This window comes from Oryzias latipes, chromosome 8, assembly GCF_053564925.1.
Source record: "Oryzias latipes strain Hd-rR chromosome 8, Olatipes_Hd-rR_3.1".
Lineage (NCBI taxonomy): Eukaryota > Metazoa > Chordata > Actinopteri > Beloniformes > Adrianichthyidae > Oryzias > Oryzias latipes.
The window spans coordinates 15,765,763-15,793,505 of record NC_136244.1 but is presented as its reverse complement, the minus strand read 5'-3'; the positions used below and the strand labels follow the sequence as shown (position 1 = coordinate 15,793,505).

Genomic DNA, 27,743 nt, shown 5'->3' with positions numbered 1-27,743 from the left:
AAGACTAGGATTCTGAACGTTTTTTTCTTCTTTTTTTTATTAATGGGTTTAAAATTGATGTTTTTTTGGTCACAGGTAACGATGAAGGAGCTTCAGCCTGACCTGGAGCGGGACATGAAGGACCAAACTTCTCATCCAGTGAGAAGATTACTGGCTAGTATAAGTACTTAACACTCCCAATGCAAGAAAAAGTCACCCTGAAGTTCAATCTTATGTGTTTCCACTGTCAGTTTTTATATTTTTATTTTCAAAGATATTTATTTACTTCATGCTGGTTCCATGTTCAAATGTGTTTTGAAACCTTCACTTTAACGTTGTGACTGTTAATGTGCACTCACCTGCCAAAAAGTACTCACATCTTCTGCCATAGATTCTCCTTTTGCAAAATGATAAATATTCTGTTATTAAGATTTTGATGCCTAACTGGAGATATTAGATTCAAGTGGCCAGTGAGCGTATGCACACAAAAGTTGTCATGTATTCATAAATCCATGTTGTTTTTTTTTAATAAATAACTTTCCATCATTTTTCTGTTGAAAGTTTTTTTTTTTTTCCTCTTCTGGGCATGCTTTCCATCCTAAACTGTCTCATAATGAATCCCCCCAATTAGAGGAAGTTTTCTGTTGCCTTGGTTTCTTCTGTGACCACAACATGCATGTTAACCAAGATTAGTGCTGCAGCCAAAGACCTTGAATTCCCATCTCCCTCATCGCCACTTCGCAGCACTTCTGTGCCTGGGCCCCATTTGAACTGCATTGAGCAGTCAGGGGCTTGTGGTCGCTTCTGATAAAGAGAGCTGCAAGTCGATTGTTTGAACCTCGGGCCAAAGGCAACACTCAGTGGTCCCGGTTTTTCTGTCTTGGCCCCCTTTTTTGTGTTTAACCAGCGGCTCCACTCAAGCCCAGTCTCAATAACTCAGGCTTTGGAGTTCACTTTAGCTGACATGTCTCGGTGCCTCCAACAAAGTCTGAAGGTTTTTTGGAGCTAATAACCGCTGATGGATCAAAGACGAGCTTCATACCAGTCATTTACCCCCATCAGTTTGTGTTCTGGGAAGAGAAGAATGCATGTAGATGAACACTGATCATTTCCAAAATACAGTTTTGTTTTACTTCTTGGAACAAATCTTATAGATACTATTATGTTGTTAAATCACGTTGGGTTCAGAGGCCTCTCCGGCTATTTACGTTGGAATATTTCCCTTTCTTTTTTCTTTTTTTTTTTTTTTACTCCTTCCCAGCACGTTACCATTGTCCATGAACTGTTCTGCTGCATCCAAATGAAACACGTTTCACTTCTCTGTGTTTATTTGATGTGCTGATTTCTGCTGTTCCTGCGGAGGGAAAGAGAGGCGAAGAAGAATAGAATCAGGGAGACCTTGCATTTGAAGAAGAGGAATTTAGTTGCTTCTGGAAGAGGTTCACTGAGGATTCATTACTATTGTAACACAGCATCCACGGAGATTGTTCCTCTTTATGTGAGGTGTTTCGCATGAACCATGTCTGTGATGAAGTTGGTGGTGGGGCCAAAATCCTCACAATGCTACAGTTTATATAGACTGCAACATCTTGTTCCTACCTCCCACCTGTTAACTTCCTGATTGAAGCTGCTTTGAAAAGCAACTGTAGTTCACCAAGTTACCACTAGGGGCCCTTTTACAAGAGAAAAACAAAACCTAATTAGTACACTATCAAGTTGGACAAATTATGTATGTGAACACGCTGTCACACAAAAAATACATTATTGTCACTTTAAATTTTAAACGCTGTACTGTCTTTTTAATGGCAGCTAACTTTGAAATCCCTTAGCTGTGATGAGAGTTTGACAGCACTTTCATTTCCATCATTTTTTAGGACAGTTGGGGTTTAGGGTTGTCATCCCCTTTCAAGATGGCGAGGACTGTCGATCTAGAAAAAAAGGTAGTAATCCAAGTGGTCATGATAGCAGAAAGCTTTATTTATTCTTTTACAATGATAGACACAGAATCTATATAAAGATAGATGCTGCATTTCTGCTTATTTTACATTTATCCAAAGTCAGTACTCATAATACATTATGGATATAGTTATTTACACGAGTACTTTTCATAATTGGTCTGATTTAATGAAATATTTAAAAAGTTCCCTTTGATATTATTAAAAATGAATGAAGAGAAAAAAAACAAAATTTTCATTAGTTTCATATTTATTTCTCCCAAAATGAAGACAATAATAAGACGAAATAACAGAAAGTGACCATGCCAATAGCAGGGATTTCCATCATTTGCTGCAATGGCGGTTTGACAGCGACCCCTCATGCTCCTCACTAGCCTCAAGTCGATTGGTTGGTTTTGTGATGCCTTTCCAGACTTTTGCCCGTCCCCCACCAAAGCCAACCCTGGGGATCATGCTGACCTCAGCGTATTGCTTATCTCGCCCTCTCCAGCAACGTTTTATGTGCAAGGTGATCTGACACTCATCATTGAACAGGACGGTTCATTGTCCAGGTCACATGGCCTTGTGTCCATTGCGTCCATTGCGGTGGTGTCTTGGTGTCAGTGGGGTCATCTGCAACAGGCCTGCAGCTGTTTGGTGTCTGCTAAACCATGTCTGGCTGCAGACGTTCTTAGGTACTGGTCATGGTTACGGTCTGTAACTTGCAGGATTTCACTCCCAGGTCTGTCACAAACTCTGCCAGAAGTTCTGTGCCTTAATGCGAGTCTACAGATGATGCTTTGAGACAAACCAGGTTCACCTGCAACATCTGACAGGCTACTACCAACCTGAAGGGGCGCTGTGGCCAGGTGGCTTTGCTCGTCCGTTAAGCAACGTCATTGTTCTTGGCTGATGGAATGATGAACTTGGAATGATTTATTAGCAAAATCAGCTTTTTATACCCACAGAATGTTCAAATTGATGAAAGATCGAAAAGGTTTTTCTTTCAGAATTTCTTGGTTTTAGAAGTAAGACTCTAAAACGGGGTGTGTCTATCACCCAATACAATTGCCTCCCTATCCCCAAAATCTGTGAAGTGAAACAAACGCTGTGTTCCTGACATCCACTCATTTTATTTACAATATCCCTGATTTATTGTGAGTGGTGCATATATATATTTTTAAATTTCACATTATCATAATTTTAAATTTGCTATAAAAATCCAATGTCCAAAATAAACTGCAAAGGATCTCATGCTCTACAGATGTTTTAAATATATTTAATTTACTATCAAAGCCTCCCAGCTCAAATACAAGTTTGGGATTTCCTCATTCTTTCCTGCTCGTGGATTTTCCTTTAATTCTCCAAAGTCCAAATGCGTGTACTTTGGTTTAATGGATGGTTGTAAACTGATAACAGCTCTTATGGAATCCGGTTTTTCTCATGCAATGAAAGCAAACCCGGCCTGGTTGGGGAATAGAGTGGGTCATTGAAATCAACCCAGCGGGCAAAAGGATGGTCCCAGAACCAGATATAACGCTAGAAAAAACTGATTCTTTAAGGAAATAAAGGCTTGTACTAAAATAATTACAGTAAAACCCAAAAAGTAACTAAGACACTCAGGAAAATCTTCATGTGAGCTGAAAACCATTAACTAGGCTGCTAACTTTGAAGTTTCTGGCAGCACTACTTGAAAAAACAAACATATCTCTGGTGGAAATTACACACTATCAGAAAAGGCTCTGATAAGGATCGTCAATGACCACAGTTCTTCGCTGCTTCTGCAGATACAAGATAAGACTGTGGTGAAGAGGAAAGTCTTCACAAACCAGGATGTTCAACTTTATTTTGCATTTATGATGGTAAACAATCAGCATTCATCCTCATTTTAAATATGACTAACATTTTATTTGAGGTTTACTGAGTCGTTAAGCTTGACAGCTGCTGGTGCTGGACATCAAAACAGCTTTTTGTGGGTGTTGTGTAGACCTCTGTTTTGATCGCTGACACCAAAACAGGTTCCAGCCATAACCTTCCTTTTAATCTGTGTTATTAGTCCAACATAGTTTCAGTCTAATTGATTGTCTAGCGCTAAAATTACCTCCGTAATTGTGCTTTTGTAAACACAAGGCATGAATGTCATTTCCACAGAGCCGACATGGCCCCCATTAAGGATCAAAGCGCGCGCTTCCTCTCGGTTATCTCTGCATCAGACAGTGGACTGTTGTGTGACAACAGTGCAGAGCAGTCGGGGAGCCTTCAGAAGTTTCCAGTCATCTTCGTCACAGCTGCTGTGCAACACCTCACCACATTCTGCTCCATTCAAAAATCCCCTCCGGTGTTTTTGGTGTAACACGATAAAGTTTTCTGAGAGAGGACAACGACGGTCCCACCCACAAGTCAGAGCCAAATTTCTAATACTACTACTGCTGCTCTGCAGAAACTATGTCCTGAATTCAACAGGTTTTTGGATTTTTTTACAGAGCCCTGGACATGACGTTCACAAAAAAAAATTGTTCCTCAAATTAATGACTTGTGGCCACCAATTTGTTTTTTGAAGGCACAAATTAGCATTTTGTGCATTAAAAATTCTATTAGCATTTTAGCATCAATTCCTACTACTAATTTGTGATTACAGAATGCTAATTTGAGTTTTCAAATTAGCATTTTGTTTTTTTTGTGTACACAAAAATGCTCATTTGTGCCCACAAAATGTAAATTTGTGCCCACAAGATAGTAATTTGTATACACAAAATCCTCATTTGTGTACACAAAATGTGATTTGTGATCAGAAAATACTAATTTGTGCCCATAAATTGCTAATCTATGGTCACATAATACCAATTTGTGCCCACAAAATGCTAATTATTGCTCAGAAAATACAATTTTTTCCTGCAAATTGCTAATCTATGGCCACATAATACTAATTTGTTTCCACAAAATGCTAAATCTTTCCCCAAAAAAATTAATTTGTGCACACAAATTGCTACATTGTACCCACAAGATGCTAATTTGCGACTTAAAAATTGTAATTTTTGTCCACAAAATGCTTCCTTGTGTTCCCAAATCTTTGCCTACAAGATAGTACTTTGTGTACACAAAAGCTTAATTTCTGTGCAGGAAATACAAATTTGTGCCCACAGGATCCTAATCTGTGGTCACTTAATACCAATTTGTGCCCACAAAATGCTAATTATTGCTTAGAAAAAACTAATTTGTCAGTTCAAATTGGTAATTTTTCTCCACAAAATGCTAATTTGTGTCCACAAGATAGTAATTTGTGTACACAAAATCCTCGTTTGTGTACACAAATTGCTAATATATGGCCACATAATACCAATTTGTGCCAACAAAATGCTAACTTTTTGGGACAAAGAGCTAATTTCTGCACACAAAATGCTACATGGTACACAAAATACTCTTTTTATGTTCAGGAAATACATATTTGTACCAACAGTAACGCTAATTTATGCCTATAAATCTTTTGCCCACAAAATGTTAACATGTGCCATAAAATACTCATTTGTGCCCACAAATTGATAATTTGTGCACACAAAAAAACAAATTGTGCCCGCAAAATGATAATTTGTGTTCCCAAATTCTAAATTTGAAGTAACAATTTCTTTTTTTTTTTTTTTGGGTTTTCTTTGAATTTCATGCCCAGGAATCCATAGATTTTGGCTAAAACAGCGTAATCATAATAAAAGACCACTGGTAAGGCTTTAAAAATTGATCAAAAGATTATAGGAGTGAGTCTTTAAGTTGCACTGTTGCCACTTTTATCTTTTTATTTGAACCTAACCTTTTTTTTAGTGCAGATGTATTTAAAAAAAATTCAATCCAAAAAGGTTTTAGCTGTGCCACAAAACCATCACGAAGCATGCTGTATTGGGGATTCATTGAGGACACAGATGCAGGGACCTTGAAGATGTGGAGTACAGATTTGAGCCGTCGATCATGCACGTGCGCGTGCGTACTCTCGCGAAAAGCCTCTGGGATTGACTGTACATCCGCATGTGATTGACAAAGTCATCATTTGCGTGAGCATGCGTGCCACTGTATCTTTTTATAGAGCTGTGTTGTGAGTCAGACCCTTGGAGGCTGCTGGTGCTGCTTGTCTATTGTATACTGCTTGCATAAATAAACCTGTTTATCGCCAACACTTCACACACCTTTTCACTGTTCTGTCGCACTTATTTCTCCTTGCTTGTCTCATTCTCTTTTTGTTGACGTTGTATTTATGGAAGAATTTTTTTCTTTTTTTTTTTCTTTCCTGGTCCTGTCACTCAAGCGCAACAGGAGCTGTGAAAAGGAATCCACAGCTGTGTGATCTGAGAACAAGTAGGTTAGAGGCTAGACAGACTAACTGAAGAAGGCACAGCAGGTTGTGCTTTTGTTGTTGTGGCATCTGATAATGTGGCTTGAGCAGAGAGGAGGAAGCGTTGCGGACTGTGTAGGAGGTTTGTCTGCATTGTTTGTCTGAGCATCTGATACGCGTCTTTCTCTTTTCACCACTCTTCCCACCTAAACGCCACTATAGGAAGGAGAGCAGTTGGTGGCATTCCCAGTAATGAACATAAAGCTGGAAATGTAAGTCCATTTTTAGCAGTATTTATTCTTTACCTGAGCCACCTACACTAGGAAAGCGCCACGGTTTCTTTCTCCTTTATCTCTTTACTTTGATCATTTCGCATTCCTTCAGCAAAGCTGGCACACATCCACACACTGCTTGCATTGCTGATGTCTCCCACACTGTATTGTTATAGCTTTAGGTTTAGTTCTGATAACTTAGAAGGATAATATACTGATAAAAATGCTAATAAATACAGATAGCAGTGATTTTATCATTTAAAATGTGCTAAATCCAACAACAAATATAACTTTTTTTCTTCTGTTCTCATGTCTCAAAACTTCTTTTTGTTTATTTTTAAATTGGACCAGAAGTACATGACTAATAAAATAGTCCTTAAAGATCCACTCACGTGTTCTTATGACATTTTTCTCATGATGGAGGACATATATAAAAAAAATTAAGCTTAAAATTGCATTTATGGTCACTTTTTTGGCAATACATACAGTTTAAATCTCTACTGTTATAATTGGGAATTTTCTTAGGAAAGTTTTTTTCCCCCAAAGTCTTCAATGATGAATTCATGTTTGCACATCTTTTTCAATCTCACCATGGCTCTCTTCCACAATTTGGAAAGACACGGGAAAATCCTTTTTAACAGTGAAAGGTTTATCCAGAAAAGAGAGAGAAAAACACTTGAGGGTGGGCGAAAACAAAAAAATACTTCAGGCCACATTTGAAAAGAACAAAAGGTATACATTTGTTCAGAACAAATGTAGTTTGTAGAAATGTAAAAAGCTATTTCGATTATGCAAGGTCAATTAAGTACCCAGCATTGATAGTTTATTCAGATGTCATAAGGTTTTTGTGTTTTTATAACTAGAGTATTATAGAATGGCAGAATGTAGAATGTAGTAAAGACTGGGGGACCAACAACATAGCTCTGCTGCACACCTAACTGAAGGGTTAAAAAATAAATCAATTTGAACCTGTCTTCAAATTAATTTGACTTTGAATTTGGAAATGGCTGACCTTGTTATTTCTTTTTCTTTTCAGAAAATGTAACACCCAACAAAAAATACTTCTAGTGTTCTCAGAATACAATGATTCCAAGAAAAAATGTTGCTTTTTACTGACTATTTACAACTAAATTAAGTATTCCTAAGCTATGAAAATGGTTTTTGTACAGTGGGAAAATAAAGTATTTAGCAGAAAAAATATTGTGCAATTTGACCTTTAAAATGTTTTTTAAAGAAATGGTGCAAAAAATACGTATTTAATCAATAACAGAACTTTACCTCGATATGTTGGCAATAGAGGTCAAGTGAAGACCTACATTAATCTGGCTGCTACTTTGGTCCATTCCTCCATGCAGATCTTCTCAAGAACTGTGATGTTTTGGAGTTGATGCAGGGAAACATTGATCTTCAACTCGCTCCATAGATTCTCTATTGGATTGAGATCCACAGACTTGCTACACCACTCCAGAACCATGTCAAAATGTTTTTTACGTAGCCACTCCTTTGTTGCCTGTTCGATGTGTTTGAGATCTTCGTCATGCTGGAAGATCCAGCCCCGTTTCATCCTAAATGCTGTCATTGATGGAAATAAGTTTTTGCTCCGAGTCCCACCATAGATGGCCCTGTTCATCCTTTCCTTAATATGGATCGTTTGTCCCTAAAACATGATGTTTCCATCCTGTGCTTCACAGTGAGTTTGGTGTTATTTGGCTGCTCAACATGCTTCCTTCTCCAAACATGGCATGTGGCGTTGATACCAGGAAGTAGTAGTATAATTCCATAGTAAGCTGCCATGGTGAAAAGTTTAAGCAATGGACATCTAGTCGGGAATTTGCAGGTTTGGTTCTCACCTTTCCCTTCCCGTTTGTTGAAGTGCTTCAGGTGTAGGGAGATTGATCTTTCATCCATTTTCTAATAATTGCACCAACTGTTGATCTCTTCTCATTAAGTTGCTACTTTATTGTAGATTGAATCCTTCCAGTCTTGTCCCTGGTGTCCTTAGACAGCTCTTTGGTCTTGGTCGTAGTGGAGAAGTTACAGTCTGACTTTGGACAGGTGCCTTATTCAAACAGGTGCCGAACAAGTAACAAATAGAAGATAGAATAGCGTCTTAAAGAAGAGTAACAGGTCTGTGAGGGATTTCTTGTTTGTAGGAACTAAGTATCTTTTTCTGCACCGTTGTACAAATAAATTCCTCAAAAATCAAGATTGCCCTATTTTGGATATTTTAAGACAGGGTTACATACTCTTTAAATTCTGGCACACTAATCATTAAAACCTCATATTAAGCTTGATATCCAGTACAACACATGAAGAATTTTTTTTTCTCGTCTCGATTTGGTCTAAACTGATTTTAAGATAACAAAGGCGGATCGAATTCCAAATCTTGCTGTCATACCCTCTGCCCTCCTCGGAGCACGTTTGTGTTGCCATGGCACTCTTGCTATGTCACACCCCTTTGGTGGTGGAGCAGGAAACAGGCAAAGAGATAAAATCTGGCATCTGATGAATGGACGAGCAAGTTAATCGCCTTTCCAGTAGAGGAACTCTTTGCTCCTAAAAAAGGAGGAGGAGAAGGAAGATGGGGGTTAAAGTGATAGATTAAGGATGAGTGAAGGAGTCCAAGGTTCAGGTTAAGACCGAGTGATTCAGAAACGGGTCCTGTCAGGCATGGCAGAATTGGGGCGTTTGGTCTGTGAAATGTCTGCATGGTGCTTCAGTGTGAGCAGCAGAGGAAATAAAAGTCATTACTGTCAGTGTGGAGTGTGCTTCATGGCCCAAACGGGATTAGACAGTGCATCCGACATTGTTTCTATACATTTGTAGACTTAAAAGTCAAGCGCAAAATGGGATTAAAATGAAGGGAAAAAAACCAATAAATAACCTTCCCTTCTTATTTCATGTCTCATTCTTCCTCTTTTTTCTTCTTCAACCTGTCTCTCACTTCTTATTCCTATTCCTCTGACACATTTATTTTCACCCTTTTCTACCTTCACACTCATCCCTATTATCAAAATTCACAGGTAGTTGCAAGCTCCCACTCTTACTACCCTGTGTTTGGCATGGAGGAGGAAAAAAACATCCTTCTGGGGATATTTGGTGCTTGAAATCCAGCTTCATTCCCCTCAAACTGAACCCCTTTCAAAAACAAACCCTCACTACGCTCTACTTTTTTCTCTTTCAAAACAGCCCCATAACATACTTGCGAGCTATTGCCCTTCCTTAACTTTTAAGGCTATTATGCACCATGTCCAACTTCAAAGCCTGTCTTAACTCCACACTCTAATTGTATCTTCCCAGCTCGCTTTGTGCCATTTGATTCTGCTGACAACAGCACTTCCCTCACAGCTGTCTTCACATCGCTTCATGCCATTGCTTGGTCCTCACTTAACCCAACCAAGTCCACCATCACGACTTCTGGAGCTTCTCTCATTAGCTTCTCGTTCCCCTTCAGAGGCCATTGTCCCACTGTTGTCACTTACTTTGAAGAGGTAGCCTCCATTTCCTCTCTCTCTGCAGTCAATTGTCGCCTGGGGTGTGTACACACCAAACAAACTTGAAACAGTAACCCCCTGTCCTACGTTGGCAGTCTCCTACTCTCTTTATCTTCTCTCTATGCAAGGCGACTTCCTCCTCATGGCCCTGGTTGATAATTGCCATAAGCTTCCCTCTTGGTTTCATTTTCCATTGTCCTCCCCCAAATTCTTGGCTTTATCTTGAGATAAAGGGATGAGGACTTCAAAGGGGTCTGCAAAGAGTTTAACCCCGAGCCGAAAAGGAAGAGCACACAATACTGTAATTGAGAACAGTTAGTGATCGCAGAACTGCTGCATAGAGAGGACGGTGCTGGTAAACACATGCACCCTCCTTCCAAAAGTGTTTATGTGGCTGCAACAGCAGTGGCCTGAGGCAGGCATGGCTGGACTGGGGTGTTTGGGAGACCAAAGTTGGAAAAAATGTTTCCAGTCTTCTGAAGTGGTTGAATACATATTTAGATACAATCTAAAATGAAAGCTGTTTCTGTGTGATGTAAATGAAAGAAACAGACAAGAGGTGACTGGGTTCACTGGTGATTCATACATTTCCTCCCGTCTATCTACAAGTCTCCTTGCAGTCGGTCTGAGTTTGTCCTGTTGCTGTAATAATATCTCCCTATAAAGACAGACGGTTACGTCCCATAACCTCTACCCTCAACCCCTTTCAAAGCTTTTTTTATTGGACAAGGAACCAAGGACACCCCAGATCTCAAACAAGTCACAAGACCTGAGGTCAGCTCCCCCTCAGGAGCTGACCTGTGGGGACCTCCTATGTACCATAAAGGGGGTTGCCAAAGCAGGACATGAGAGCCTAACTGGCCCCAGGTACTGGCAGGGGGTCTACACCATTGCCATGGAGATGGCTTCCACCCTGGTGTGTTTACTGTCAGAGGTCAACCCGGGGCCCCCAAAGTTAACAAAGACGGACATTGTCAGGAGAGTAGATGATCTGTACACCTACAGAGAGACCTTGCCTTAACACACAACTTCCGTTACAAGATATTTTTGTGTTCCCATTTTTAATAAACCCCACCTTCTCACCAACTTATTTAAAGTGTTTGTGGATTACTAAAACATGTTTTGCCTTTAAACATATGCTTGGAGATCTAAAGAGGTACCTGTTGGGGTGGAAAACCATTTGATGTCACATTTAGTTTGGTATCTGACATGTTTGAGTGCACAAAGCTGATGGAGATGATTATCCTTGCATTGTCACTGCTTCTCAAAGAGCAATTTCTTTTTTTGCTCATCTTAACGGGAAGTGTGGCATCAAGGGGAAAGGTTTCTGCACCTTCAGCCAGAAGGCTGATCAAAAGGTTTTCCTTCTTTGTACTATACTTTTTGGATCTATGTCCACTTAGACTAAAAGGACACAGGAGTACCTACCTACTGTGCTTCTTTCAAGAATATAGCCAGTCATTTTGCACAAAGGAGCCCCCTGAAGTGGTTCTCTGAACACCAAAGACCCATCTAAAAACACCATTGAATCAGCTCAATAAAGAGAATAAGCAATGATTACTGTAGAATCTAAAACAGGGGTGTCAAAACTTTTTCCAAAAAGGGCTAGATTTGATGTTTGCTTTAAAACTGAACTATTATGTACTGGGTGTTTTAACATACCTTATGGTTACTCCTCTTTTAAGAATTGGGCACTGTAAAAAATGAATGTTGGATGTTTGAGGGCCAACCATTCGGCCTGACATTCTTTGAACTATTTTAATATTGTTAAATGCAAATTAACAATTTCATGAAATAGTTATTGAAGTGGCATACTTTTCATTTCTTCACATAGAAAACAAATACATCTAAGGTTATATTCAAACTGGACGCATTTGGTTTGCACAAAGCGAACCAGAGTTCGTTTCCCACAATAATCTGGAATAATTTTTCAGTCCAACAGTTATTGGACTTGTCTTTCATTGCGGTCTCGGTTTGTTTCCCATTGGGCTAAGCTCCACTTGGTTCTGGGATTTCTCAGTCAAAATAGGCATTGTGCTCGAACCGGAACAACTGAACCAAAATGGCCACCATAGCCGCTCAGTATAGCATGTAAACAAAGCAGCGGAGCAACGACGAGACAGCAACTCATTGAAATTTGATTGGATTAGAGCAGAGCCTGCATTCATTTGATCACATTTTAATGAGTTGCTGTGTCTCATTGTTGTGGTGTTATGGCATTGTTTTTAAGAGAATTCTGTTAATGAAACTAAAAGGTTGCTTTTAGGGTGATGTCACAGCAGCGCTTTGCCCGTGCCGCATAACAAGACACAGAAAAGCATGTAAGAAGTGTTTTCAGCTATGTTGAGATAAACGTTAATAAAAAAACAAGCAGTTGCACTCTTTTTGATATCATTTGATATCATTTGATAACACGACAATCGTTGCTTGACATTTGTCCGCGGCGGCTCATCTGTTGCTCCATTCCTATTGTGTTTACATTGGCTGTTTCGGTTCAGTTGTTCCGCTCCAAGGATGGATTGTTTTTAAATTGAGGATTTTCGGAGCGAACCGAAGTTCAGTCCAATTGGAAATGAACCTAGACCACCTCCAAAGATAGGTTCCGAGAGCGGTTCCTGGTCCCTTGCCAAGGTCCACTTGGGTGGATTCAGACTAAAAATTTGTTCTGGATTATTGGGGAAAACAAACCCTAGTCCACTTAAAGCAAACTAAATGTGTCCAGTCTGAATGCATCCTAAAACTACTTTTAACATGACATAGAGTACTTCTCGCACTGTTTTCCCAACAATCTATGTGTCATAAACCCTGAACAGCACACCTTCTTCTTCTACTCAGTAACCACTAAGTAGCATGCCTCCACTAGACCAAAGTAGCAACAAAAAGTGCTGTGCCTGATGCTGATACAAATGTTCAAAATCGGTCTGCGGAATATAAAATTAATCCTGACAAGGATTGCAAAGCATGGGACTTTCATTTTTCTTTCTCTCATTGCCCTGCCCTCATAATTCTGGGCCAATGACTGAAGAGATCTTCAGTCACATGCTTTTGTATCGACGTTTGGTTAAACCCAGAAATCTCCAGGGGAAGTCAGTCTGAATGCAGACCAAATGCAAGGTTCAGGACTCAATCCGAACCAAGTAAAGCCAATTCGGTCCAAACCAATGGACTTTTCCAGTCCCTTAATATGGTTTTACCAAAATTACTGTAAACTTCCCGATTAGCTTGTCGTAGATAGCATGTCTTGTCTGCTAGTCCCTCTTGATGTTTAACCCCTTGAAAACAGCCACAGTTTCTTGGCATATGAGGCAGATACAGTTAAATGAAAGAATATGACAATTTCCATTTGTCCTGGAACTGGTGGCCCTCACTGTCAACTTTTCTTTTTTATTTGCAGTTGACATTTTAGAAATGTGTTAGAAAGTGTCACAGAAGTGTCAAACCACAGTGTTACCACAGGTTAACAGCAAACTGAATTTGGCCCACCACAATCAAGAAATCGTACACGCAGTTTTTAGAAAATGTTTGGGGCCACATGTTATTAATTGCATGACAGGAGCATGTTGGCCGGACTTTGGACATGCCTGGTCTAAAATATCTGCTTTAAAATTAAACTGTTATGTATTGGGTGTTTTACATACCTAATAGTTACTCCTCTTTTAAGAATTGGGCGTTGTAAAAAGTGAAAAGAGGACGAGATCATTGAATTTTCTATGTTTCTGTGGATGTGTGTGCACATGTTGCCACTGGAAGGCGCTGTTGAGTGATAACAATACTTGTAATATACTGTAAAGTCTGCATCAGAGTTCCAAAGTGCAAAAATTGTATTTTATTTTCACTAAACTTGCCTAAATGCGGCACGTTTGGGTCTCTGTCCTGCTCCTAAGATGGTCACAAGAGGTTTGAAAATGCACGGCTCACTGTGCTGTAGATAAAAACGGGAATAAACGCGCCAAATACACCCTGCATGGTGCAACTCCGAAGACTCACAAAAGAGTCCTGCGTCTTTAATGTATATGTGGCAACAGAGGGATTGCAACGATAATGCTGCTGGGGCGGCAGATCACTTACTTCTGACGCTTCAAACCCTCAGGGAGTTGGCTCAAGATTGCTTGTCTTTGATAAGGTCCTCAAAATCGTAGCAGCAACTTCGCGATCGGGGAAAAGACTAGTAAAAAAGGCAGCGAAATAAAAACCAAGCGAGGGAAGCAACACGCCAAGCAGCATTAATTGTACATTCAGCACCGAGTGGGTAAAACATAAGCTGATTCTCAAGCGCTGTGTGTTTTTTTTATTCGGGGGACGCAGAAAGCTGCAGTTGTTTTTATGCATCTGCCAGGACCAGGCGGTCGGTTGGTCCCTTTGAAGTGAACTGCTCCAGCCTCGCGGTTCAGTTGGTGTTGGAGTCAGCTACAGGAGGGACCTCCGCGCGGCATGGCTGCCTGAAAGCACAGGGAGGAGAAAAAGAGGAGGGGGAGAAAGACAGAAAAAAAAGAAAGCGATACACATATATTTTTTCCTTTCAACGCATTTTTTTCTTCACTCAAACCCGAACGGACTGTATGTGGATACGTCTCGGAGAGCAGTAATGTGGATTACACGCGCGTTTTGTGGATAAAAAAAGAGTTCAATTCGAAGAGCTAACTCGTGGATCGATGGTAAGTTGAGTACGTGCCTCCTCAAAGTTGCCCCCATTGGAGTTCTCTTTGATGTGCTGCTGAGTCGCCTTTGAAGTAATTAAACGGGTTTTTTTGGATGTTAAGACGTTAAAAGCTTTATTTTAAATTGATCTTTTGCGATATTTGTTTAAATAACTGAGCGGGTGTTTTTGAGTTGAGGGGGGGGGGGGGGGGGGGGTATTTTTAAATTCGCTTCGAAATAATCATTTTCTTGTTGAGGAATCCCCACCACCACCACCCCCAAAAGATCTGAGACTTTCTTGAGGCTTTGCATTGTTTTGCCTCTAATGTGGCATCATTTCAAGTAAAAAGTGATATTTTGAACTTTCGTGGAGTTGCTGTTCAGTCCGCTTTTAGCTGATAGATAGACTAGAGCTCCTTTCATGATTGAAGTGTTTCTCCGTCCTTTCCTGCCTGTTCTTGAGCCTCCTGGAGTACTTGGAGCTCCGTGAGGAGCACCGCCAGCTACTAGTCCATTCACTATTTCGGTCACGTTTCCATCTCTTGGAGTTGATCGGTGTCCTACAGGTCCTGGAGGAGGGTGGGGTGGGGAGAGGGGGTCTCAATTTTAGTCGCTTGAGATTAAACGAGCAGGAATCCAGCCAGGTGATTTTATTTATTTATTTTTTGGAGTCGGGGTGGCAGGAGGACCTTGTAGGAAGTAGCCTCTGTTCTGAAATCCACCCTGATGCTTGATGTTGAGGAGCTTTTTTCTGATGTGGGGTTCCACTTTTGGGTCTGCAGAGGAACTGCTGTTTATGTAATGCTGCTGCAGCGATTTCTCCTGTTTTCACTGTAAAACTCCCTCCCCTCGTCTTTGAAGCGGAGCGGATCTGGTTTTGATTAGATCAATACTTTGTGTTTCAGAGAGAAGACGTGCAGCCGGAGAGAAGCCCCCCCCCTCCCACCCCCCCTGCTGACATAAGAGAGTGAGTGAGGAGATTACAGTAAAGCTGAAGAGGAGGGGGAACAGCACACGGGGCTCTTCTCTCCTGCAGCCTGCAACAGCCATGAGCCGGGTGCTTGTGGACCACATCGCCAATAGTTTCCGAGAAGATGCTCCCCGACCCCCGGTGCCCGGGGAGGAGGGCGACGCGCCCTGCTGCCCCGGCAAACCCGCAGTGATGAAGCCCCTGGAATCCCCCAAATCGCCTCTGCTGGGCTCTCCGGTGTCCTCGGCGAGGAGGAACGAGGATGGTCTTGGGGAGCCAGAGGGGAGTGCATCCCCGGATTCGCCGCTCTCCCGGTGGACTAAGTCTTTGCATACTCTCCTTGGAGATCAGGACGGTGCTCTTCTTTTTCGAACATTCCTGGAGCGGGAGAAGTGTGTGGACACTTTGGACTTTTGGTTCGCCTGCAACGGCTTTCGGCAAATGGACCTCAAGGATACCAAAACTCAGAGAGTTGCCAAAGCCATCTACAAGCGCTACATTGAGAACGACAGCATAGTGGCCAAACTCCTGAAGCCTGCCACTAAAACGTTCATCCGGGACACGGTCAAGAAGCAGCACATCGACTCCGCTATGTTCGACCAGGCGCAGACAGAGATCCAAACCAACATGGAGGAGAACGCATACCAGATGTTTCTGACCTCTGACATTTATCTGGACTATGTGAGGACTGGGGGAGAGAACCCGGGCTACCCCAGCCTGAAAGTTGTCTGTGGATACCTGCCCACGCTCAACGAAGAGGAGGAGTGGAGTTGTGATTTCAAAGCCAAAGCTCTGGCTGGACTGTCAGCTAAAGGACCACGGGGCTCCACGCCCATGAGCGCCGTGGACGTGATGGAGAGGGGATACAGGTATGTTTACAACACCTTCTGATCTAAACCCGCAAAATAATACAGAAGTAAACCAACATCAGAGAAAACCTTTCAGTAAACTCTTGTCTGCACTGCCCCCACCTTCTGCGTCCTCAGCAGCAGTCATCTGCTGGCACACTCCTGGATTTCTGGGGCTTTGAAATAGTTTTGCAGACTAGGGGATCGTTTTCCAGAGGAAAGGTTGGCAGAGCTGGCTCTGGCCCCAGCCAGCAAATAATGGATGATGGCATTGCTATGCTATGCCTCCTCATGCACCACGCTGACAGCTATTGTCCAATAGATGTGTAGACAGCCCCTCCTGTCAAAGTTTAGGGTCAAAAAGTGGGATGTCTGCACTTGTTGCAGGTGCTGGGCTACTGCCAGGCGGTTGTAGACGGGGATTGGCTGCGTGGCGGAGTTTGGCTTTAGTTGGACACCTGTTGGTTTTTCTGATGAGTCCTGTTTTCTCATGCTGGTCCTTCTTCTCCTCTTCATCTCCTTTAACCCACTTCTTCTCTTTAAAAAAAACCCCAGCTACAGTACAGAATCAACACCTCCTCCCCTCTGTCTCCTTTCTTGTTTGTGTCATTTCTCCTCAGGACCCCCCCACACCCCCACCGCAGTCTCCACTTTTATCTATTTTCCTTTTGAAAACTCAGGATGGGGACTATGAGGCATGCTTTTTGAGTGAAAATGAGGGCAAAGAAAGCAGAAAGGAAGGACACAAGGAGGATGCCGGTTTATTTGGGGGGGGGGGGGGGGGGGTAGTTCTCCTGAAAGCAAGAAAGAGGGGGGAGAAAGGATAAATTGAAGGGGGGAGCTGAAAGAGAAGAATGCAAGGGCCAGCTGTGTCAAATACCTGACTCCTTGCAAGCTCCCTCTGAAGGTCAGCCTGGAGCTTGGGGCCTGAAGCTTTAGTCATGCTGTGTCCCTCCCTGCTCATGGAGGCACCTCCCCACCCGCTGCTCTTTCTCCCCTTTCCTTCCTCCTCTTGACACACTCCCATGCTTCCAAACTCCACACTTTTTGGGGAGATTACTCCCCCTTTCCTGCTGTAGCATGGCAGGAATGCAAACCCAGCAGGATGTGCAGAAGTGAAGCATGGTGGGAAAGAGAAATCCTGACATTGAAGATGTTTTTTTCCCTCCTTGTGTGTTGTTACCAAACAGTGTCATTTTATTGATTACGATTGATCACAGACCAAATAACTTCACGTTGCTTTTGCTTGAATGTCCAAATCCTTACAATGGTCCTAAATCATCATGCTCATGGTGTGACCTCTTCAGATCCTGCAAGAGGGGAGACTCATGCAACCCCTGCCACGTGGGCTCCTTTGCACCTGTCAGCAGCACCAATGACAGCGAGGTTTCCAGTGATGCCTTGACTGACGATGCCATGTCGGTGACTGACAGCAGTGTGTAAGTCAACCTTATCCAAACGTGCAAGTCAAACCACACTTTACGACTGTTGAAAGTGGTGGAAAAGAATGAAAAACGGGCTGAATATTTTGGGATCTTTTGACAGAACTTAGTGCATATATCATCCTGGAGTTTTTGGAAATTTTTCAAAAACCTGATAAATATTTGTAAAAGAAATGCTCATCTTTTCATCTAGAGGTGTTACTTGCTCAAAGTCTGTTATGCTGTACACCTTCCAAAATCACATTTCTTAAATGTTTTAATGCAAAGTTCTGGATTTCTTTGGGGACACACCGCCTGGTCTCTCAATTATCATCAGAAAAATGTCAACGGTTATTAATTTGCTACTAATAGAATTTTCTTAGTCTGTATCTTTCTATGAGGACGTCAGATTATATAAATCTAAATGTCATTTACTTTCTTTTTTTCTTCACATCCATCCATTCAAGTGCTTCTTTTTGGGGTTTCTAAACACTGAATGTCGTTGATTTGGCTTTCCACGTGGTTCAGGTGTGCTTTTGTATGTGCGTTTGGCCACGTTCTCCTTACTCGGCTTCATCACGTGCTCCTCAAATGACACGGTGCTGTGAAGTCATTGTGGGAAGCTCAAGGTCGGGGCCATTAGGTCAGCCAATTTTCAGAAAAGTAATCTTTTACCATGTAGGACATGCTCACATGGATGATGTCACTGATAAGTAGGGTCTAAGGGATTGAAAATGGCAACGGTTCAGGTTGTGTTAGGTTGTAAGTAACTGCCAGCTGTAAATGTGTTGGTTTTTTTATTTTTTTTCTACAATAGTCTCTCATATCTTGGCTGTTAAAGAGACAGAGGCACATTTAGTCCTCTTTGCTGTACTTTGCCCAGCGCATCATCAAACGTGCGGGCCGCTGGGACGCAACTACCCCGCCTTATTTCCCGCCCCCCCCTTTGGCCTTGATCAGAATATCTGCCTCTGTAGGTCAGTCAAAAACACCCATAAACATTTGAATATCATTTACAGATAAAGAGAGGAGGGGGTAAAAAGAAATAGTGTGTTTAGAGGGGGGGGGGGTAGTTGGGAAGAGAAAGAGAGCAGTGAAGGGGGACTTTTTTTTTTTTTTTTGCTTATATCTTATTTATGGATTTGCTTGGACGCTGGGGAATGTAGCTGCGCAGACTTCAAACATTACCTTATCTTACAAACCAGCCTTTTGATGTGCGGAGATCAGAGGCTGGCTGCGGCAGCGCTTGCCAAATGAAGATTGGGAGTGTAGTGTAGAGAGGGAGGGGGGCGGCGTATCTCATGCGAATGACTGTGGTGTTTCAAAGCAAAAGTGGAAAAGTGCTCCTCAGTTAGGCTAGGTCACAAGGAAGCGGCTGTTTTGCGCGATAGAAAAGACGATATTTTGAACCGTCGAGTACAATAGTCAGAAGCTGAGGCTTTGCTGAACTGTTTGATTTTTGGAATTATTCCCTTCCATTTAACTAGGTAAACTTAGGGGTAGCACATTCATTTATTGTAAAAGGTATAATTAGTAGCTAATGCTGACACCACTTTATAAGCCATTAAATTTAGAGCAGTGTGTGTGTGTGTGTGGTGGTAACAGGAAATGACCAGCAGAGCACACAGTGTTGTGCTGGAAGCCACAGCTGAAAATGAGTGTCATTTCTAGGGCAATCAGAAGCTCCTATCAGTGCACCCTCAACTGCTGCGACACACATACAAAGCAGAACCTCTGACACCTGCCAGTACTGACTTTGCTCCCAGATTCATCCTGAAAGATGAGAATCCAAATGAACAGATTAAATAAATTGGGTCCCCCCCTCCCTCCCTGGTTGGAGTGTTTGATCTGTCCCATCGACTAACAAGCTTCTTCCTGAACGACTGTGTGGTCTTTAATGATCTCACTGATTGGGCAATTGACCTTTCACGTTGTGTCTGCACGCCTCCAGAGACGGCATCCCTCCATACAAGCTGGGGACCAAGAAGCAGCTGCAGAAGGAGATGCAGCGCAACATGAGGATGAACAGCCAAGTTTCACTGCCTGCTTTCCCTGTAAGTATAAACAACAAAGTCACATACATGCAGAACTGCACATTGGCATGTTCAGAAGTCTTCTTCGGTCCCACGGTGCAATTTCCATACCACCCTCCGTTCTGGATCTCTCTTGCTTCTATGAATAGTGCAGTGCAAACTGTATTTGGCATTCGCAATTCAACAACACCAGCAAAGATCTGAAGAATATCCTCCCACTCAGACATGCATCCACACACACACACAGTTGCACACAAGCAAACACCAGCTCTTCACTACCTTTGGTGTCACCTACACCCCCATTAGGGTTCCTTGAAGTCTGCGGGAGACGGGGAGGTCTCTAAGCTGTTTATCGCCACAGCGCTCGGAACACACCAGGGTTTTTCTTCCCCGCCGATGCTGTAAATATGGAGAGCAGAGAGAGATGAGGAAGATCTCTGCAGCTTTATCCCGAGGGCTCTGAAATCAGCCTGCTTCCCGAACAAAAACACAAAGATGCTCGCACGCACACGTGCGTGCACACGCGCCGCTTTGATCCGCAGATGAATGGAGCAGACGCAGAGGGAAGTGACAACTTCCAACAGAGCTGGCCCCCTTTTTCCTCCACAGCTTTGCCACCAAACCCCCCCTCCCCACCTCCTGTGCTCACACAGAAATGCTCAGACAGCCCCCTCCCCTGAAAGCGAAGTCTGAGCGCGTCATGTGAGCTCGCTGCAGGTCAGAGGGGACGAGGTGGCTGAGGGCTTTGGAGAAACTAACTTCATGGTCAGAGGAAAGCAGGAGAACAGTTTAGAAAAAAAAAGTTTAGATTAATATGTTTTAAACATTAGACATTTTTACTGTAAAGATTCAGAGCAAAACTGGATCTTTATTTATTTAGTTGTTTGCTTTTATTTTTATCCTCCCCCCCACCCTCTTTTTGTCAGATTTCTGTTTTTTGGCAAGGCCCCGCCATTCCCAGGATGCATCAGCCCCAGGCAGCATCAAACAGCCCTCTTTTTCATCACTTTTTCTTCCCTTTATAACAACTACAAAGAAACTTGGGAAGTTGGGGGGGGGGGGGTCACGGAAGACCCGGTACAAAAAAAATGCTAATGTTTTAAGATGGATGCGAATGCACTTATACTGTCACAATACTGTAATTTGAAGGAACCCAGTGTGTGACAAGGTGGAGGAATAAATTACCTCAACCTTTCTGATCTCCCATCCTATTTTAGCTCCTTTATCTCTGTCTTTTCTCCATTTTTTTTCTAGTTTATCCTGTGAGCACACATCTTTGCATCTCGACTTCTCCCATGTTTTTTTTTTCTTTTAAAATCCCTCATCCTATCCTCTGCAGAGTTCTCTTCCACCCCCTGTTGATATGTGGCTTTTATTCCTAGATGTAAAGCCACTGCTTCCCATCAATCTATCCCTCCTTCCACCACCCTATCCTCCCCTACTGGGTGTTTGATATTTGACGAGGAAGCCTTTGAAGTGGGCTGACTTTAAAGAGGCCTGCTGATGATGACAGGGGGAACCAGCCGATGCCGAGCCCAGCACGGCCGTAAACCGGGCCTTCTGAATCTTAAAACAACCCCGTAGCCCTGGGTGCCAGTCAGAGTGCCCTGATCATTACTGCCGATGCCTGGATGGTGTGTGTGTGTATGGAAAGGATGAACAGAGGGGGTGGCGACTGGCTTGAAAAGTGAACTAACTGCTAATACTTGTCCTCTCCCCCAAAGCGCACCCAATGTCCCCCCAAGGCGATGATCCCCATGAAGCCAGCAGAGTTTGCGGCTCTGCTCATTTCTCGGCTGGAAAGTCTGAAGGAGCAGGAAAATGGGAGCTCTCCAAAACAAAGGCTGCAGCAGATTCAGGAGGTTGGTGCAATTGTTTTTTTAGAAGTGGACTTGCCAGTATAGGATGTTGCCTCCGTCACTGAAAAACCTTCTTGTTTGTGGCAGGAGGAGGAAAGAGAAGAAACGGAGATTGATGGAAGCGCTCCTCAGCTGTCCCCGCATCCTTTGACCCTCCTCTCCGGCTCCTCTGAGGAAGATCCCCAGGCAATCCTAGACGAACATCTTTCCCGAGTCCTGAAGACCCCCGGTTGTCAGTCCCCTACCATGATACGACACTCGCCCTGCTCCAGCTCCCCGGAGCACCGGGCCTTCAGCTGTGGAGGCTTTGGAGTCAAGGCTGTGCTGAGGGCTGGGCCCTCCACTCCGTCTGTCTTGAGCCCTGACCAAGGAGGGTTCGCTCTGGCCATGGGACCCAACAGGACCCTCATCAGCAAGCAGAGCACCAAGCACATCCACCACCACTACATCCACCATCACAGCGGTCCCAAGTCGAAAGAGCAGATAGAGAGGGAGGCGGCCCTGCGGGTGCAAGGCGTGTGCTCCAGCAGTGGAGAGCCACGAGCTGCTTATCCACGCAGTCGCAGCCTGGGCAGGGAGATGTGTGGGGCCCCCTCAACAGACAGCAGCGTGGGGTAGGACACCTTTCACTCTAAAATTGGTTTCTTTGAAATTCTTTGACTGGATGAGATTTTAATAAAACGCCATTTCTGCTCCTTTCAGGCGTTCAAGCTCACTTTCGAGACACGTGTGTCGCTCAAGTGGGGAGGACAGTGTCGCAGAGCGATGTTCGAATAACTTTGGACCCTTACTCCCCAGCGACACCACAGACCCCACGCAGAACGTGCTGCAGTGGATACTCGAAAGTAAAAGACAGAGCAGGCACAAGACTCACAGGTGAGGATCGCTCGGGTGCTTCGCGCCTCCTCATTTCTTTTTCCGAGCTCCACGTCAGTAAAACAACACCTCCCGTCTTTCCTCGCAGTGCCCAAAGCACCAAAAAGACCTTCGGGGGCCCGTCAGCTCAGACGCACACATGGGGTGGAGGTGGAAGCTGTGCTCACCTAAGGAACCACCAGCCAGCTCAGCCCTTCATCCAGGACCCCGCCATGCCTCCCCTGCCCCCTCCCAACACTCTGGCCCAGCTAGAGGAGGCCTGCCGCAGGTTGGAGGAGGTGTCTACCAAACCGTCTAAGCAAAGGTACAGAAACAGAGTCTGTCCCCACAGAGGTCTGCAGACATTTTGGTTCCGGATGTTTGGATCACGTCGCTCAACTTTCCTGTTGTTCTTTTCAAGGCATTTACTGTCTGGGATCCAGAGAGACAAGAGCCACCAAGTGTCTGTCCAGGGTGGGGGCCCCGTCCCTCTGTTTGTAGCCAGCCCCAACCTGGTTGTCCTCAACTCCAGTGGCTTCAGTCTCCAGTCAGAAGAGTACGATTCTCCTAGCTTCCTCCCCTCTGCTCCTCCTCCTCCTCACTTCAGTGTACTTAGACCCTTTTATGTCTTCTTCCTCGTTACCTGTCTGCAGCTCTGCAACCTATGCTCACTCATGTTCAGCAAACACACACAAGCTGCTTGGAGCCTATATGAACCTTTCCACACATTTGTCTATCAGTTTGTATGTGTCTTTTCTGTTTGCATGGTCACCTTTTCATAAGCACATCCCTTTCCTCGGCTGCTCTTTAGTGAGCCTGCAGTGGAGCGGGATGAGTGCAGCTGACAGAGCTCCTCTGAAGTGGGCCTACAAAGCCTTGGACATGGCTGAAGGGGAATTGATAACACTGTACCGCCTTCTCTGCGCTCACATTCAGAATACACACTCTTTCCAATGGGCTGAGAGTCACGCGCTCTGTACTTCAAATCAAGCTCTGTCATCTCTGCACTCGTCCTGAAGCCATAAATGTAGCTCCTGTTGAGGCTTTTCTGCCTCTCATTTCATCATTCATCTGTAAGAAGCTTTTTTCCCCCCTCACACTTAGCCTCTGTGTGTACTGACAGGTGTAAAAAGGGCTTAGGAAACCCTGCCAGGAGCAGCGGGGGGGAGACGGTGGTGACGTATTTCTTCTGTGGTGAGGAGATTCCTTACAGAAGAACCATGAAGAGCCACAGTCTCACCTTGGGTCACTTTAAGGAGCAGCTTCGGAAAAGGGGCAGCTACCGGTACGTAGAGTGGCACGCTAGGCTCAAGCTACAAAAGTCAAGAACGTGCTGGTTGAACCTAGAGCAGGGTTGTCAAACTTCAGGCCTCGAGGGCCGGTGTCCTACATGTTTTCCAACCAACCTGCCATTGAAGTTCCTTTTTGGCTAAATGCACTTGATCCAGGTAACGGCAGCCGATAAGGCAGGATTTCCAGAAAACCCGCAGAGGGAATGTCCTTGAAGCCTGGAGTTTGACACCCCTGCTCCATGGTGTTCACACTGTACAAGCAGGGAGGGGCTTCGTCTTTTTTCTGCTGTTCACTAGTGCATGTCCACCACCTACAGCTGTAAGAGGCTTGGTGTGAAATGTCCAAGAGGTGCAAATCTGGTGAATCTTGCTCCAGGCTTTTTCTTTCACAGCTCTATTCTGATATATGAAGGACTTGGATGTCGTAGAATTCCGGCCGAGCACAAACGCAGAATGTTTTCATGGACTTTTCATTGGAAGTGGTCACTGGAACGTGTGTCATTGGTGTGAACGTAGCTTTAGAAATGTGAGTCAGTGTAGCTTATCTAATCTAAAGTATATAGGACAAAGGCAGAAAGTAGAGAAAAGGATAAATGTTTAGGATCCAGGTTTGAGCGGATGCTTCCTCCATGTATTCGCCAAGTGTTTTTTTTCTCTACAGTTTGTCAGTTTGGTGCGTTTCTTCTATGTACTTGCAATAACACAAGAAAAGGACAAAAGGGGGGTGAAGGGGTTAGAGGGAGAGTCTGAACTGCTGCGATTTGGTCCCATCTGGTATTGATTTCCATGCTAAGGCATACTTAATACACCCGGCTTTGAAGCCCCAGCCTCTTTCATTTCAACCAACAAAGACTCGCACAAATGGCCAGCGTGCAAATTCTTCACTGATGCTATCAGCGGGCCCCACCACCCCTTCCTCAAAGGCCCTGTGCTTGTGTTGAATGCGGCACAGTGTTTACACATGTTGTAATCATTTTATGGATATTTTTGAAAGGCAGATTGTTAAGCGCCAGACCCGCTTGTTTTGCCCCGTCTGGGGACGGAGGCAGCGGGGCTTCGACGTGTTCTCGCAGAGAGATTTCCCTTTGATTGTTGCTGTCCAGTGGGCGTTTAACAGAAAATTTCAAACCTTTATTGTTCCGACTGACAAAGCATGGCTCAAATGTTGTGTCAATAATTGCGGGATGGCATCAGAACTCTGCGGAAACGTCTTCCTGTCCAGATGCGGGGCTTGTTACTGGGTCAACATATGTGACGGGGCACTTAGCTCCGTGTTCTCCACATCTGTCGGCTCTTCCGCCCCCTTTCTGCTCGTCTCCTTTTTCCTCTCTGGCTCCCAGCCTCAGTTCCCGTGTCATACCATCCACATTTTTTGGTCGGCGCGCTGCACAGCGCTTTAATAGCAGCCAGAGAATGTGTGGAGTTGGGTCATTTCAGCATGGCAGCGGTTCAACAAAGAACAGTACCGCTGGCCCCTGCCAAAGAATATTGGTGCCAGATGTCAGTGCAAGCGGAGAGAAAACGGGAGAAAAGATGGGGAGGGGGCGTAATCCAGCCACATAAAACATGTTCCAGTGGAAATTCAGGCCCTTTCTGTCTCTCAGCAAAAAAACATCATTGCCCTTTGAAGACTAGATGAGAAGAGTTTGAGATTTCTTTTTGAAAAGGGTTAATTTTTTTTATTTTTTTTACCCTTTTGAGATGAAACAGGATCAAACTGAGACCAGGAAGTCATGTTTAATTTCACTTTTATTCTCCGCTGTATCCCGTTTTCTGGAATTCCCTTTAAAAAAAAAAAGATTTCCCAAATTTTGAGCTTCTAAACTTTTGTCATCTAAAAAGCACAGAAAAGCTCACAAACAAACAGGCATTCCAGTCGCTCCACACACAGAGGTAATGAAGCCATTTTTCCATTACATACTTAATGAGTGGATTCCCACACCCTGCTAACCAAGCCACCCCTGCTGCTTTCTCTTCCTCCTAAATGAGGATTGGACGGGTGGGGGGGTTACATCATAAGACCCTGGTGAAGTCATGGCTGACAAGAAGCCCCTCCTTCGAATTTAGGTCTGAAACTCATGGATAAATCTCCAGTCAGCTGGGCTTCCTATTTACCCCAGCAAGCGGTGGTGGCATCAGCAGGGGCGGAGGGACGTGGTGTTCTCCTCCTCCATCTTCCCTCTAAATTGACGAAGAAGAGGGGGAGGAGCTGGTGAAAGCGCCATCTGTAAATGTACATAAGTGCACAGGATAAACAAACTGAAAAGTATTCATTCATTTCGTCTCTCTGCTGCAGGTACTACTTCAAAAAGGCCAGCGACGAATTTGAATGCGGCGCTGTGTTTGAGGAGGTGTCGGACGATAGCTCCCTGCTGCCCACGTACGAGGGCAAGATCCTGGGAAAGGTGGAGAGGATGGAGTGACTCCACACCAGCGGAGCCCGGGGGCACGACTAAGCGACTAAAGCGGAAGTTATGGACTGTTGAGCTGACAGCCACTTTAAAGTGAAGAAAATCGGAACCGTGGTGCCGGACTCGAACCTCCCCGGTATTCAGTCGGGACTCTAGGTGAATGACCACTTCGGGAAGAAGCAGAGCTGTGGGTTGAAATGTAGACTGACCTGACCCCTGCCTGCTTCTGACCGCCGACACGGGCTAGCACATCAGTAGTATGTATATGCAGACATACATGTAGATTTCATTTTATTGTTATTCCTATAATGCTCTGTAAAGATTTCTATTGCTATTTATTGGAAATATCCCACATCCTAATATCCTTCCATGGACAAGCTGCTTGGAGAAACTTTTCACTTATGTTGGATCCCTCCCCCTAAACGATGAGCTGTCTTAAACACCTAAAATGACCCATTTACTACTGCAGTTCTAGTTATGGAGATGTTCCCATACGATCTATGAAGAAAACTACAAATGTTCTAAATGTTTCTTTTTTTCTTTTTTCTTTTTTGGTCCAGCTAGCCTTGATCTGTTGCGTCTCAGTGCCTTTGTTTTGCGCAGGCATCGCACAAATAGCCTAGAAACGTGTACCAGGAGGACCCCCGTCTAAGAAGTCCTTCAGCCCCGATCATGTGTTTACACCCATTTTATTATGTACCAACAAAAAGCTCTCTAATGTGCTCCCTGTGAGTGTGTATCAGTGTGTGTGTGTGTGAGTTAAGTCAGGTCAGTCTGTGTGTGTAAATTCTGCACTGAGCTGCAGAGAAAGATGGCGATTGTTTTTAATACACTGTACATAGTGTTTCCATTGAGTACAGTAGCTGTGCCTACATGGTTTGATGCCGTGTTTCACCCAGTTTTCAGGGTCTTATCAATCCCTTGGTTTAACAAGGGGGGGGGGGGGGGGGGGGGTGTATGTGGAAAGGATATTTTTATGCCTTTTAGAATGTGTTTCACCACGTTTCTGTTTTATTCTATTTTTTTTGAAGGCTTCCGCGGCTCCACGTGTAAACTGTAAATTATGCGTCCCATAGAGCTCAGTTGAGAAGATGCCTCGGTACTTTAATTATTGTAATTATAAAGAGATGTAGCCTTTATTAAAATGTTCTATTTTTCAAATGAGCACTTTCTTTCCTGTTGTTTTTTACTCAAATTGTTGGGAGGGTTTGGATGCACCACCCAAACCCTGCTGTGCAGAGAGCATCTCTTTAGGTCCTGTGAGAAATTTCCAACAGATTTGCATCCATTATCGGCTCTTAATGCGCTCCCTGTTGGAAATTAAAGCCAGCAGCATTAATTTGGCCACTGGAGCTTCTGTTGTTTGGGAAAAAGGGGGAGTGGGGGTAGCAGAGTGTCTGCTAATGAAATGTATAGTTT

At 43.8% G+C, this 27,743-nt stretch overlaps 2 protein-coding genes and 1 long non-coding RNA gene across 7 annotated transcripts in view; 2 read left to right on the top strand and 1 right to left on the bottom strand.

The window, feature by feature from the left end:
* cep112 (centrosomal protein 112) overlaps positions 1–525 on the top strand; it is a 105,370-nt gene extending 104,845 nt beyond the window's left edge. For 3 of the 4 annotated variants that reach the window (XM_078951578.1, XM_020705326.3, XM_011478215.4), the window contains one exon: positions 76–198. Coding sequence is in view for 1 of the 4 variants with exons in the window: in XM_004071678.5 (XP_004071726.1) it covers positions 76–79 (4 nt within the window). In the remaining 3 variants the exon portion in view is untranslated. Of the gene's footprint in view, positions 1–75 lie in introns of all 4 variants that reach the window. The other variant, XM_004071678.5, reaches the window with a different exon arrangement.
* LOC101159441 (axin-2) lies at positions 81–27,488 on the top strand. Of its 2 annotated transcripts, none has more exons than XM_078951579.1 (11): positions 81–138; positions 15,541–16,474; positions 17,761–17,892; positions 19,826–19,928; positions 21,632–21,769; positions 21,854–22,380; positions 22,469–22,642; positions 22,731–22,946; positions 23,043–23,177; positions 23,745–23,906; positions 26,210–27,488. In XM_078951579.1, the coding sequence occupies exons 2-11, from the start codon at positions 15,684–15,686 to the stop codon at positions 26,334–26,336; spliced, it is 2,505 nt and encodes an 834-aa protein (XP_078807705.1). In that variant the 5' UTR covers positions 81–138; positions 15,541–15,683; the 3' UTR covers positions 26,337–27,488. The 2 variants fall into 2 exon arrangements, with proteins under 2 accessions (XP_078807705.1, XP_011476518.1); XM_011478216.4 differs by lacking the exon at positions 81–138 and adding an exon at positions 14,013–14,652.
* LOC144994299 (uncharacterized) lies at positions 7,746–14,163 on the bottom strand. Its single transcript, XR_013657761.1, has 2 exons — positions 14,066–14,163; positions 7,746–9,059 (listed from the first exon to the last, which is right to left on the bottom strand). It is a non-coding gene; the product is annotated as an uncharacterized LOC144994299 (long non-coding RNA).
* Positions 27,489–27,743: the final 255 nt, after the last annotated feature.

Coding starts and splice junctions, on each gene's coding strand:
- LOC101159441 (XM_078951579.1), top strand. CDS start 15,684: ATGAGCCGGGTGCTTGTGGACCACATCGCCAATAGTTTCCGAGAAGAT. Junction 22,643..22,730: donor AGCAGGCACAAGACTCACAG/GTGAGGATCGCT, acceptor CTTTCCTCGCAG/TGCCCAAAGCACCAAAAAGA. Junction 22,947..23,042: donor ACCAAACCGTCTAAGCAAAG/GTACAGAAACAG, acceptor GTTCTTTTCAAG/GCATTTACTGTCTGGGATCC.